The sequence below is a fragment of the Pan troglodytes genome, chromosome 10 (genome assembly GCF_028858775.2).
Source record: "Pan troglodytes isolate AG18354 chromosome 10, NHGRI_mPanTro3-v2.0_pri, whole genome shotgun sequence".
NCBI classification, from domain to species: domain Eukaryota; kingdom Metazoa; phylum Chordata; class Mammalia; order Primates; family Hominidae; genus Pan; species Pan troglodytes.
In genome coordinates, this window is record NC_072408.2 from 20,186,704 (window position 1) to 20,200,306 (window position 13,603).

At 42.8% G+C, this 13,603-nt stretch overlaps 1 protein-coding gene across 4 annotated transcripts in view; it reads left to right on the plus strand.

Annotated features, from left to right (window-relative positions):
- Window positions 1-6,542: 6,542 nt before the first annotated feature.
- The window catches only part of FAM234B (family with sequence similarity 234 member B), a 92,954-nt gene continuing 85,893 nt past the window's right edge, over window positions 6,543-13,603 (plus strand). For 2 of the 4 annotated variants that reach the window (XM_054664094.2, XM_016922994.4), the window contains exon 1: window positions 6,543-6,647. In XM_054664094.2, the coding sequence (XP_054520069.1) occupies window positions 6,611-6,647 (37 nt within the window). In that variant the 5' untranslated portion in view covers window positions 6,543-6,610. Of the gene's footprint in view, window positions 7,125-13,603 lie in introns of all 4 variants that reach the window. The other 2 variants (XM_063785462.1, XM_063785463.1) reach the window with 2 other exon arrangements.

Consider the following 13,603-nt stretch of genomic DNA (forward strand, 5'->3'; position numbering starts at 1 on the left):
ATTATAAAGTCCAGCTGGGCAAGGTGGCTAACACTTGTAATCCTAGCACTTTGGGAGGCCAAGGTGGGCAGATCACTTGAGCTCACAAGTTCAAGACCACCATGGGCAACATGGCAAAACCCCCATCTCTACAAAAAACACAAAAATTAGCCGGGTGTGGTGGTGCATACCTATAGTCCCAGCACTCAGGAGGCTGAAGTGGGAAGGATTGCTAGAGCCTGGGAAGCAGAGGTTGCAGTGAGCTGAGAGTGTGCCACCGCACTCCAGCCTGGGCAATAGAGCCAGACCTTGTCTCAAAATAAATAAATAAAGAAAATAAATAAGGTCCTCCCCCTTTTTTTTTTCTAAATTGATTTTATTCTTTTCTCATAATGTGATGGCTATTTATTCTTACATTCACATTTATCCAATACATATCTGGGGCCATATGCTATGCATTATGTAGGGCTAAAAAGATACAAAATTTCACTTCCATTCTTTAAGAACTCAACATTTAGTATGGGAGTTTTAATATAATACACATATTCAAATTTAATATTAGACAGATATTCAAATTTAATATGGTATATCTATTCATATTACAACACACAGCTGCCTATAATACATACTTTAAGATGTGCAGAAAAATGAAGTATTCTAGAACTTCAGTCACGTAGCCAGTGGTAACCTGATTTACTGACTTTTAGAGGATTACTTAGGACTTAACCAGTGAGCTAGACATGCAGAACTGAGAAGACTCAACAGGGATGTAATCTAAATATGAAAAACACTACAGAACAAGACCTTGTCTCAAAAAAAAAAAAAAATCTTGGTTATATAAAAAAAAAAGAAAGAAAAGAAAAACACAGTACTGCATAGGTCCTGACTAACCAGAACATGTCTGACTAATCAGCTAGCACTCCCAACAAATGAGAACAAATGTTGGCCAAATATCAGCTACATTCAGCACTAAAATCTGTCATGAATCAAGTACTTTTATAAAAGAGTTTATAGTTTGGTTACAATGCCATAAGTGAGGCAGGGATTACAAATAGTTTTCAATTTTTGAGCTGAATCCAATTGATAGGTAGTGGCTCCCTGGACAGCGGAGTGAGGGATTCTGAAGCTATGTCTGGGCCCACTGTCAGAGTGTGGTGAGTGACATGTGCCCTGGAAGAAGAAAAGACAAATTGGAGCACACATGCCATGTATCTGACGTCACTGCTTGTGATTAAAAGACAGAAAAACCTGCATTCAAATCCTTCTTCAAGTCCTTGGGAATTGTGTCACTGGCAAATGGCTTTATCCATCTGAGTTTACCTTCCATGGAAAGGTTCTGCCCATAGGATGGAGGTGAGACTACAGCCTCCTGTTGAAGCTAACGGCCGCAGAAGGCAGGAAATAAGGGAGGAGGAGAAAGCCTGAGAGTGGAACTGACCCAAGAGGTCTTAGTGGTGGGGAAGATGAAGTGATGCGGCCAACAGCAGAGACCTGGGAGAAGAGATGCATCTAACAGAGCTTTTTGGGTCGGGGGGAATGCTACGTGCCTTGACCCCTTTCTCTGGCCCCTTGAATCTTCAGGAAAACTCCCCAAGTCACAATATGCTTGGCCCATTGCATTTTCTTTTGGAAGGCAGTGAAGGGGCTGATCAAGACTGGCAAGACTCCAAAACACTGTCTTCTTTTATAGGTGATGAGTGCTCAGCGAATGGGGGCTGTTACCATCTACACTGCTACTACAGGTCCTTCGGTTGACATGAACATGCCAGAATGAGGGATGGGAGGACCAAGAGCTCATTTGGCCTGGGTGTGTCTGTCCTTAATTACACTGTTCTCAAACATATGTTCCAGCCAGAGGCTTGTTAAGAAGAAGCCTTTGTTTAAATTTCAGGGCCCACAGAGCATTTTATAGTCTAGACTCTAGAAAGTTTTATAGGCTAAAAGTCTGTATGATCTGAGTGAGATGAGCCCTTGTGTTTTATCAAAGGACATTCTGGGAACATAAACCTGTTTGTCTTCATGACAAGCCATGCAACTCCTGGGCAGAGTTCAGTTCTCTGTGAAGAGAGGTGAATATGCCACTGGTACACATGCGTTTCAAACTTCCTGATCCTCACGCAAGACTGATTTCACAGGCTCCTTGACATCTGCATTTAACTCCTAAATGTCCTCTGCAGTGCACCTCTTTCGCTTTTCTCAATCTCACTGCCCTCACTGCTATTTGCTATGACATTTTCTTTTTGCTTTTTGAATCTCATACTAATTACTGCTTCCTGACCCTTTTTGGCACCAGTGTAGCAGAGGGTACTACCCTCAGCTTCAGATAAGTCAGTGGAGTTCAGATTTGTCCATCCTCTGCTGATAGATGTAGGAATGGCTTCCAGAAATCTCTCTGCAGAGGGAGTGAGGAGCCTCCTGGGAGAGCTTCAGCTTAGACCCATAAGTCATTACAAGAAACTCAGCTCAGGAACAAAGCCTTAGTCCCTACAGGAGAAAGGCAATCCTAAGGAGAGCGGCGCCTGAACCCTTTCCTACCATCAAGAACTCAAGAACTCAGGTCTGTAATTTACAAAGGCATGGGGTGACCAGTGTTGCAGACACTGGCTAGATGCTCCCCAAACTCGTCTCCTTTTCTTCCTGGGCTCATACCTTCCTGGCACACATACTCTCTGTCTGAATTCTAGCCTAATAAATGTGGGCAGAATTCACATACACCAGCTCCAGGTCTGGCCCATAAAACTTCCTGCATGATCTGGGATGCAAACGATCCAGTGGAGGCCTCTGAGGCCCTAAGGATGAAGCAGCTGGAGACAGAAGGGCCTGGGTCCCTGAATGGCTGGGAGGAATAGAGCCCCAGTGCACTCTACTTGCACCCCCACCTTGACTCTGACATAGGCAGAAATAAATTTTTACACTCTAAAATCATTGGAATCTTGAGGTTGTTTGTTACAGCAATTATCTTGCTCTGGTTGACCTGCTAAGTAAAAATAGAAGCTCTGTCTAATGAAAATACTGCGGAGTAGCAGCATAGCCTTGGCAATTTCCTAATAAAGTGTAATATGAAAAGGAGAGAAAGGCAGTCTTCCCTGGTTTCCTTTGCCCCTCACAGCTTTGACATTTTAGGAGCACTAAAATATGAGGTGGCATTTAGTGGGAGATACAGGAAGAGGCAGCAGTTTTTGAGAGGAGGCAGTTTTTGAGGGGCCTGGCAGCGCAGTGGAACCAAGGAGGAAGGGAGGCGGCAGCTGGTAGATACAGTGGCATTGGTTCCAAGAGGAGGTGGTGAAACCTAGTGGGGATAGTCAGGACCAGCAGAAGTGGCCACACTGTCCAGGGAAAGGCAAGCATTAGATGGTCAGATTTGATCATAAGCCCATGCAGGACACTTAGAGATTCTGAGCAGTACTTGGAGTATTACAAAGGTAATAACCAGCAATATGGGTTCCCTCTATGAGTTATGGGAACTTGAGAAGGTTGGGGAAGAACATTCTCACTGTAGATCAATGTAGGAAAAATAGAAGGTGATTTTCTGACTTCAGTTGTGATTTTTCAGAAAAGTAATTTCTTCAAGCAGGCACAGCCGCCAGGCAGGTTAGGCTGTTCATAGGCATCCCGCCCCGGTCACTCTTGTACTTGTCAGGAAGGCAAGCCAAGTTCAGAAGTCAGAGAGGGCCTGGGTGTTTGCATTTTCCACAGTGACCTCAGTGGGTGTTTGGGCAACAAAGGTATTCACATTCCACTAGGTAGCTAGAAAGGAACTCACAGGTATTCTCTATGTAAAAGGTAAGGATCCTGATTCATTTGGCAGCTGCTTTGAATTTTTTTTTTAATTGAAAAGAAAGTACATTAAATTTGAGAAATACTATTCTAAGCTGCAGTTCCTATGTTAAAACGGAAAAAAGTTGTGGAGGGATGAAACAGATTTCCAGAGGGACAAGGAAGACAAAGTGGAGGAAAGATCAGGGAGCCAAGGAAGGAGGAATTCCTGGGCATCGGCCTCCCTGCAAAAATCATTCGGGCAAAGCTGGGGTGATTATGGGGAGCGTGCAGATGCCTTAAAGGTCAAGCATTGAAATCTGAGGAGCTGGAGATGCTGCATCTATTGGATGTGTGTACACTGACACATGTTTATATGCACACATGTAAGTGTGTACATGTACATGGGCACTTTGGGTAACTACACAGTTTGAAGCAAAGTTTTGTTTTGTTTTGTTTTGTTTTGTTTTTGAGACAGGGGTCTCATACTGTTGCCCAGGTTGGAGTACAGTGGTTCAATCACAGTTCACTGCAGCTTCCAACTCCTCAACTCCAGTCTTCCCACCTCAGCCTCTCAAAGTGCTGGGATTGCAGGCACAAGCCACTGTGCCTGGTTCTGAGGCAAAGTTTTTAAATAAAACTTTAAATTATACATCTTTATTTTATCACAGAAGAAGGTACTCTCCCAGAATATACCTTTTTACTAAGAAAAGGAGACAGATTTTTCTTCTTTCTTCCTATCCTGTGTGACCTGGCTATTCCTTTCCACGCAAACTTTCTCCTAGAAACTCAAGTTCTTGTTCTGCAACTAAAATGAACATTTTTCTACATCCCTGTCACATTCACAGGTTATTTTTCTCAGTCTTCATATTTCAGGAATGCGTTCCATTTAGTTAAACTGATATCAGGCAAGCTACTGCTGGCTCATTGTGACTTGTAGTGTTGCTCCTTTTAGATGACCTACATAGATGTAAAATATGTTTTTTAATCATGCCTCCAGAGAAGTGGCAAGCAGTAGAAATTTTGGGTATTGTAGAATGTTGAAAGAATTAATAAATAAATACATTAGTAAACCATTAAATTACTATGAAATGTATTATTTGTTATTAAGTTACAAATTTTAAATTGTTAAAACATTAAGAAATTATTGATAAAAGAAGAGTGAATACTTAGAAAACACTAAGTGCCAGGCACTGTTGTAAGTGCTTTCTACATATATATTTAATTCTCAGGAGAACTCTATAAACTAGGAACTGTTTTGTCCCCATTTTGCAGATGAGAAAATTGAGGTGGGGAGAAATTAAGCAACTAACCCTCTGCCTGGCATCTAGGAAATGATAAGAGTCAGGATTTGATCTCGGGAGGCCTGGCTCCTGGCTCCAGAGCCTGTGCTCTATCAGAGACAATGACATTTTTTTTTCCCATGGGAAGAAAGGAGGTGAGACTGATTGCTGGAGACTCTCAGATTACTCCCACAGGATAGTCCTGTCTGCAGTTTCTCACGGGAATTAGGCAGCCTGCAAATGAAATGTATCTTGGAGCTTTTGTTGTGACACTCAGAAGTTACATTACCTTTCTATTTCTCAGCTTTCTCTTAAACAAAACAAGGAGAGTGGGACTAGATAGCCTCTAAGATCTGTTCCAGTTCTAAGATAACATAGTATTAGCATTCCTGCACTAAAATGCTGATCACCTGCGTGTGGGAAAGAAGCAAGTCAGTTCTTCCTTCTACACCACTGTGCCTGGTCCTGAGGCAAGCCAAGTTCAGAAGTCAGAGAGGGCCTGGGTGTTTGCATTTTCCACAGTGACCTCAGTGGGTGTTTGGGCAGCAAAAGTATTCACATTCCACTCGGTAGCTAGAGAGGAACACACAGGTATTCTCTATGTAAAAGGTAAGGATCCTGATTCATTTGGCAGCTGCTTTGAATTTTTTTCTTTAATTGAAAAGAAAGTACATTAAATTTGAGAAATACTATTCTAAGCTGCAGGTCCTATGTTAAAATGGAAAAAAGTTATGGAGGGATGAAAGAGATTTCCAGAGGGACAAGGAAGACAAAGTGGGGGAAAGCTCAGGGAGCCAAGGAAGGAGGAATTCCTGGGCATCGGGCTCTCCGCAAAAATCATTCGGGCAAAGCTGGGGTGATTACGGGGAGCGTGCAGATGCCTTAAAGGTCAAGCATTGAAATCTGAGGAGCTGGAGATGCTGCATCTATTGGATGTATGTACACAGTCGGATCCTCCTTCTACACCCTTCAACTAGAAGCTGCAGCGTAGGGTGCTGAGTAGACACCTGTAAAGAACTGGGAGCAATAAATGAGGTTTCGAGCTCCAGGAAACTTCAACTTCTACCTAAGAAGCGTAATAGAAACACTCTTACTAGGTGCCTACTGTGTGCTTTGTGTTTTAAACAGGTAGTATCATTTAATTCTCATTGCAAGCTTGTGAAGTAGGTAGTATGTCTTCAATTTAAAAAAAGCAGCGGCAGCTCAGACGCCCCAAGGGACTTGCCCAAGATGGCCCAGCTAGTAAGTGATTCAGGCAGGACTCAAATCCAGTCTGCCTGATTTCAAAGCCCACGCACATTGCACAATCCACACCTCCTTAAATATCTCGTTCGAATCATTTTCACTGCAAGCTTACGGGGTATTTTCTCCCCATTTCACTGACGAGGCAAGTGAGACTCAGAGTGGTGAGGTGACCTGCATAGGTAGGGTGGGAGAAAAGCCTGCGGAGCGTGTACTCTGGCTTGGCCTCCCTCGGCTCTGTCCCCAGCAAGCGGGTCCCACCTTTCCCGGTCCCAGCCCCACGCACCGCCGCTCGGAACTACACTTCCCGGCAGAACGCGGGCGCGCGCACGCGCACCGGGGCCTCCGCCATGGCGACCGTGCTGTCCAGGGCGCTCAAGCTGCCGGGTAAGGAGTCGCATGCTTGCGACCACCCTGTCCCCGCCGGTGTTGGAATAAGGGGAGGCGAGGCTCTGGGGGCGAGGCCGGTCGGGCCCTGGCCTCAACCCAGACTCAGCTGCAGGCGCCCGGTGCCGAGGAGGGTGCAGTCCCTGGGGGCTGGGGTCTCTGTGCCACCAGAGGGCGAGAGGGGCGCCCAGCGGGACAGGGGTCTCGGGCGCGGGGCGAACCCGGAGACGCGCGGGGAGAGGGCGCCGAGCAGTTGTTACGGCGGGGAGTGTCAGAACGCCGGTCGCCGCTGTCCCGAGGGGAGGCTGGCGAGAGGAGCATCCTTCCCGAGCGCCGCGGACCCGGCACCGCAGGGACTCCGGCGCCTTCTGTCTTGGCTGGACCTGGGCGGGGGCGGCGGGACGGCGAGTGGCCCTCTGTGGATCATCCCCTCCACCTAACGGCAGCAACGACGCATCCATGAGGCAGGTGGGACAGGTATTTACGTCCCTTCCTAGTTTACAGAAGAGAAAATGAGAGTTATTTGGCTAAGTGAATTGTCCAAGGTCTCACAAGTATTGGGAAAGCTCGGCCTTGAACGTCAGGGGTCTTTTCACTCTAAATCCTGAGCTTTTGATTCCACTTGGTCAGTCTCCAGCTGCTGAGATTAAGCATGGGAAATGATTTGGCACCTATAAGTTGAAGATAATGTATGGAATCTTCTTTAAGGCAGCATTAGGGGTGATGACAACTTCCAGAGCTGATTCAGTACTTCGGGCAGCAGCTCCAAGTTTTTTTTCCTTTTTTTTTTTTTTTTCCTCCTAAACCTCCAGAGTAGGATTGTACTGTTAGAAACTTGATATTTAAATAAAAGTATATTTATTCCACCCAAGTAAATTTTAAAGATTAGGCTTTAGAAAAATTGATGGCTCTACCTAGGTAAGTTTTAAGCATTAAGCTATAAACATTTATTTGCTGATAATTTGTATTAGAGGGAAAAGCAGTTGCTTTCATAGCTATCTCTAGAGAGGGCTATTTGGGTTTTGGTTGGATAGCTAGTTTGAGCTTGCAGGGGGATTACAGGGTCCTTGTTCTCAAGGAGCTTCCAGTATGCTACCCTGAAGCGAACCTTGCCATTTGGATGACGCTAGGTTGGATATTAATTTGCATTTCTGTCCCCAGACTTCATGACCTCAGACAGAGTATTATTTTTTTTAATATGGGCTCATTGGAACATTGGAAGGAACACTGATAGTATCTGCCTTGGAATGTGTGCATAACACTGGAATTAAAGGAGGGACGTGGCCCTTTACCTGCAGGGTTAATTTTTTACTTTTTTACTTTGTATATCCTTAGTGTAGAATGATATCCTCCCAGAGGGGTAATAAGATGTCAGACACATTTAGCTTTATTTCTTTTTTTTTTCTTTTAGAGTCCTTTTTTTAAATTTCAGTGTAGGTCATTGTTATTCTCTAAGAAAGAGAATGCATGAAAATCTTGCTTTAGCAACTCTTGAGTTCTTTTGTGTTCTTATGCCCCAAGGCTGTGGTGTTATTACTCCCTGGAGTATTAGTTGTAGGAACTGGTTGGGGTTCCCATAGCCCAGTCCATGGGCCTGTTTGGCAGGCAGCTTGGCCCTGAGCCCTGAGGTATGCTTGATGCTTTTTTAGGCCCAGATATAGTAGGCATGTGTTCTTTCATGTGATGTGGGTTTTAAGAAAATGTTCACTTGCGTTTTTCCTTGTCTCCTTCTTGCCCTTTCTTCTTCCCTCCACCCAAAATACTATTTTTAGTTTTTGCATTAGGTACAAGTTGTTTTTATATAGCTCTTTTTGGCTCCCCTGTAATTGGGGTCCTGAGACTGCTGTCCTGTTTGGGCTACTGTGTTATGTTCCTGTAGTTAACATCCCCACTGTTTTCTTTGTTTGTTTGTTTTTTTGTTTGTTTGTTTTTTTGAGATGGAGTTTTTGCTCTTCTTGCCCAGGCTGGAGTGCAATTGTGTGATCTCGGCTCACCGCAACCTCTACCTCCTGGGTTCAAGCGATTCTCCTGCCTCAGCCTCCCGAGTAGCTGGGATTACAGGCATGCACCACAATGCCCAGCTAATTTTGTATTTTTAGTAGAGACAGGGTTTCTCCATGTTGGTCAGGCTGGTCTGGAACTCCCCACCTCAGGTGATCGCCTGCCTTGGCCTCCCAAAGTGCTGGGATTACAGGCGTGAGCCACTGCGTCTGGCCCCAACATCCCCACTGTTTTCATGTGTGAGGAAGTCAGGATGGAGTGGTGGCTGAGAGCATGAGACAGGCTCGGGTTCAAATCCAGTCTTTACCTAATTAGTTACTTAATCTCTTTAAGCTTTAGTTTCCTCATCTGTAACAATAACATTATTATGGAACATTCACTCTATGCCATACATTCTACTACATATTTACCTCCTAGGGTTATCTGAAATAGTAAAGGAGATGGATGTACTTAGGAGGTCTAGTAACCTCTGGCATATGTTAATTAGTCAGTAAGTGTTAGCTGTTGTCATCAGCAGTGTGCTCATTTATGAATGTGATACCTGAAGGAAGGCTTGATGTAATAGTGAGCTATTGACAGATCTCAGCAGTCTTGTTATGAAAGAGCAGTTTCGCTAAGCTCAGGAAGGAAAGATGTTTGGCTCACATGCATAAAATGAGGTTAATTAGTAGCAGAAGGCCAATATGACATTCAGAAAGCCTGTAGGACAGCTTATCTCCTAAGTATATATATATATTTTTTCTTAGGCCATTTTAAAGTTTGAAGGTCAAACACTGGAGGGAATATCAGAGCAAAGTGATTTTTTATGATTTATTTTGTTTGTGTAACTTAGTCTTTATATGCCCTTGGGTAAACTAACCCATGATATGAATTATTTACCTTTAGTTGCAGTAGAGTGTATTGTACAGTATATGCACAGTATAGTGTATACTATAGTATAGTATATGTTATAGAATAGTGTATGTTTTAGTATATTTCCTGAAAACGTTTGGGTATGGTATAGTTGCATCACTTTCCTATTTGTGTTTTCCTCTCTACCATTTTGGGAATCCTATTATATTTAAGCAGCATCTTCAGTCTTCCTAAGAGGAAAAGCAATAGCTGTGGAAAGCTTATTTATAATGATTTGTTATGAAATCAGTGCCCTCTCCCTTATTCTTTGAAAACCTTTCATTCATTAAAAATTTGGGTGGTGGCTGAAAGTAGCAAGGAAGCGAGTGAGTGCTAAGTGCCCTAAGCTTGGAAGCTGAATTTGATGCCTAGCTCCTCAGCCTGAGTAGGACTTAAGGCAAGTTGGTGGACTTCTTTTAAGGCAAGTTGGTGGACTTCTTTTACTTCACTCTCTCCTATTGTCTTTCTGTAAATAGATAGAAAAAATATTATTAAAGACTTCTCTAATCAAAACTTGCAGTCTGTAATCCTTAAGCGGAGGTTTGTTTTTGCACTATCTGAAAAAAAAAATTAGTATAAAAGTATTTATTCCTCTCGAAAGGCTGGCCAAGAACTGGCCCCTAGTCTTCTGTGATGTAAAGAAAGCATAGGAATATGATAACTCAGAGCGCTTGTGTGCTTGTCTTTATATTTCGGTGATGTCATGGCTGGGTCAGAATGCTTGGACATCAAATTGCATGTTCTTTCTCTGAGGACTTTTTAGATATTGCTCCGCTATCTTTTAATAGTGTATATTACTATGGAGAAATCTTTGCCTGATTTTTGTTCCTGTCATTAGTGACTTGATTCTTTTTCCTTTGGCCTGGCTGCTTATAGGATTCCTTCTTTGTCCTTGAAGTCCTGTGCCTTTACTAGGATATATTTCAGTATTGATTCTTCTGAATCAGTTTTTCTTGGGACTCTGTGTACTCATTATTCTGCAGTTTTAGGTCTTTATTGTAGGAAGTTTTTTTTGGCAACTCTTTAAAATACTGCTTTTGGTTCCATTTTCTTTTCTGTTATCCTCTTCGGTCATGCATATATTGGCTCACCTTTGTTGTCAGTATCTATCACATTGTTTCTAGTCTTTTTAAAGCCTTGATTTTTTTTCCCATGGGATCATATGTAGCCCGTACAGACTTTGAAGCCAGACTGGTTTTGAATTGTTACCTATCACTTGCTGTTTATCTGTGGGCCAATGTATTAGTCTGTTTTCACACTGCTGATAAAGACATACTTGAGACGAGGCAATTTATAAAAGAAAGAGGTTTAATGGTCTTACAGTTCTGTGTGCCTAGGGAGGCCTCACAATCATGGTGGAAGGTAAAAGGCACATCTTACATGGTGGCGGCAAGAGAGAGAATGAGAACCAAGCGAAACAGGTTTCCCGTTGTAAAACCATCAGATCTCGTGAGACTTATTCACTACCATGAGAACAGTACGGGAGAAACTGCCCCCATGATTCCCACTGGGTCCCTCCCACAACACATGGGAATTATGGAAGTACAATTCAAGTTGAGATTTGGGTGGGGACACAGAGCCAAACCACATCCGCTAATTACTTAAACTTCCAAGCCTCAGCTTCCTCATCTTGAAAGTGAAGACGTAATGTGTCTACCTCACATAGTTGTTATGAAGATTTACTGAGATAAGAATTTTTTTTTGAGACAAAGTCTTGTTCTGTCGCCCAGGCTGGAGTGCAGTGGCATGGTCTTGACTCATTCTAACCTCCGCCTCCCAGGTTCAAGCAATTTTAATGCCTCAGCCTCCTGAGTGGCTGGGGTTACAGGCAGGCGCCTGCCACCACATGTGGCAAATTTTTGTATTTTCAGTAGAGACAGGGTCTCGCCATGTTGGCCAGGCTGGTCTTGAAGTCCTGGCCTCAAGTGATCTGCTTGCCTTGGCCTCCCAAAGTGCTGGGATTACAGGCGTGATCCAGCACCCCTGGCCTGAGATAAGACATTAAAAGGGCTTGGAAGAGTGTAGGATAAGTGTTCAGAACTGCCAGCTGTAGTTATTTCCATTACATTTTGCTTGATTTTCACTAGTCTCTTCTTTTTATGTCTCTGATTCTGTTTTCAGCAATATCTGTTCCTTTAGCTGATTCCAATAAGGATTTCTTTTCTAAAACTGGTTTGTTATTTTTTCCATTGTTTTCCTGAGTGCTTATTTCAGAGAAGACGATTTTCCTAAATTTCTCAGACTCCACGGGGAAGTATATGTTCATTATTTCTTCCATCTTGTGGTGTGATTTGTCCAGCATTTGTTTTTCAGCTAATTGTTTGTTATGTTTCGTTGTTACTTCTTTCTTGAATATTTGTAGAGCTTTGTGGTATCTTGTGGAATGAGTACTAAACATGGCTCCTTTCTGATTATTACTTATATTTAAATGGGGCAGTTGTTTGACAGCCTGGCTATTGCCAAAGGGGTGATCTAGGGCCGTTGGAAGCAAGAATGTAATCCAGGCCTGTTAAGTCAGCTGGCTCCCCACCAGCACTCTTCCTGTGTGGATGTCTCTATCCTGGCTAGGAGGAGGCTTTTCACAGGACTGTAGGCTGCTGGTTTGGCATTTCCTTCACTGACTTTGTTGTGCCAGTTATCAATTTATTGCCCCTGAACTCCAAATTCACCTTTGTTGACTGATTTGTGAAAGTGAGTCTGAGCCCTTTTAAATATCAAGTTTGTCCTGCCTTGGATATTGTCTCTCAGTCCTAGGGGACCTTTTAGAGTTCTCTTCTCATCTTTATGTTTACTCTCCTGTCATTGCTTAGTAATTTTTTTTATGTTAAACTTGTCCTCTTTGAACTACTGTTTGGCTTCTGTCTCCTGACTGGGCCCAGTCAGACTGATTATGCCCAGTTACTTTTCTAACCTGCCGTCCTGACAGTGTGCTTTTTGTGAAGATGTCAGCTTGTACTTTTCCTCATTCGGTCCTACTTCGATTTGACTCTGTGGTGTTGAATGGGGCTCATTGGTGCTTCTGTGACCCCAGACTTTGTCTTTCCAAGCAAGCAATTACTGGTTTGGCTATATTTGTGGAACAAGGGAGGTAGTATAACTTGTTGGTTAGAACAACAAATGGACTCTGCAGTCAGATGCCTGGGTTTGAATCCTGGCTTTTCTTTTGGCTAGTTCTGTGATCTTAGTCATTTTACCTCTTTAATTTTATTTTTCTTGTTGATAAAATGGGGGATAATAATAATAATAATAATATCTACCATATAAGGTTGATGTGAGGATTAAATGAATTAACACATGCAAAATTGCTTGGATCAGTGCCTGGGACAGTAGGCACTCAATACACTTCCAGTTGTCATCATCATCATCATCTTATTGTTGTCATGATTATTAATTCTGTGAACTCTGCTCATTGCTGAAGATCTGCAATATATGTGCAATATATATCTGCAAGATGTATTTGCCTGCTCTTACTGAGCTTTCTCAATTGAGTACAAGTTTCAGTGCATTTAGTTCATAAATTGTGGTTTGGGAATGTGGCTGTTTCCTATTTTGTGTTCTATTTTTATTTTTCTGTATTTGTTTTCCTGGTTTTAGGGAAGACAGTGTGACAGAAATGCCCACTTTTGCCGTCATTAACTAGAAGCATGTAATCTTGCTAAACAGACCAATCTGACAGCAGCTTTTTTCTCAAAGAATGCTTCAAATTGTTTTTATAAATTTCTTACAGATTTTATAAATTCCTGTAGCATATGCTTCTCTTCCTCCCTGCCTGTGATAGTACATAGCATGATAAAAATGAATTTCCTTTAAACTGTTTTGCTGGGAAGTGTTTTATTAATGATTTCACTTTGACAAAGGTGCTGTTTTAGCCTGATATGTTTGTTGCAAGGTGGAGACTGACTAGCAAGATTGAATTTGATGTCGATGCTAAATTTTTCACTTGGTGCTAAAAATCCAATTGCACAATTATAGGGTGGCTTAAGCATGTGTTCAAAATGCTTGGAAGTTTTAATTGAATCAGTAGGTGATGTGAATGCCAAGAAAGCTCTCAAGATCTTACGTTA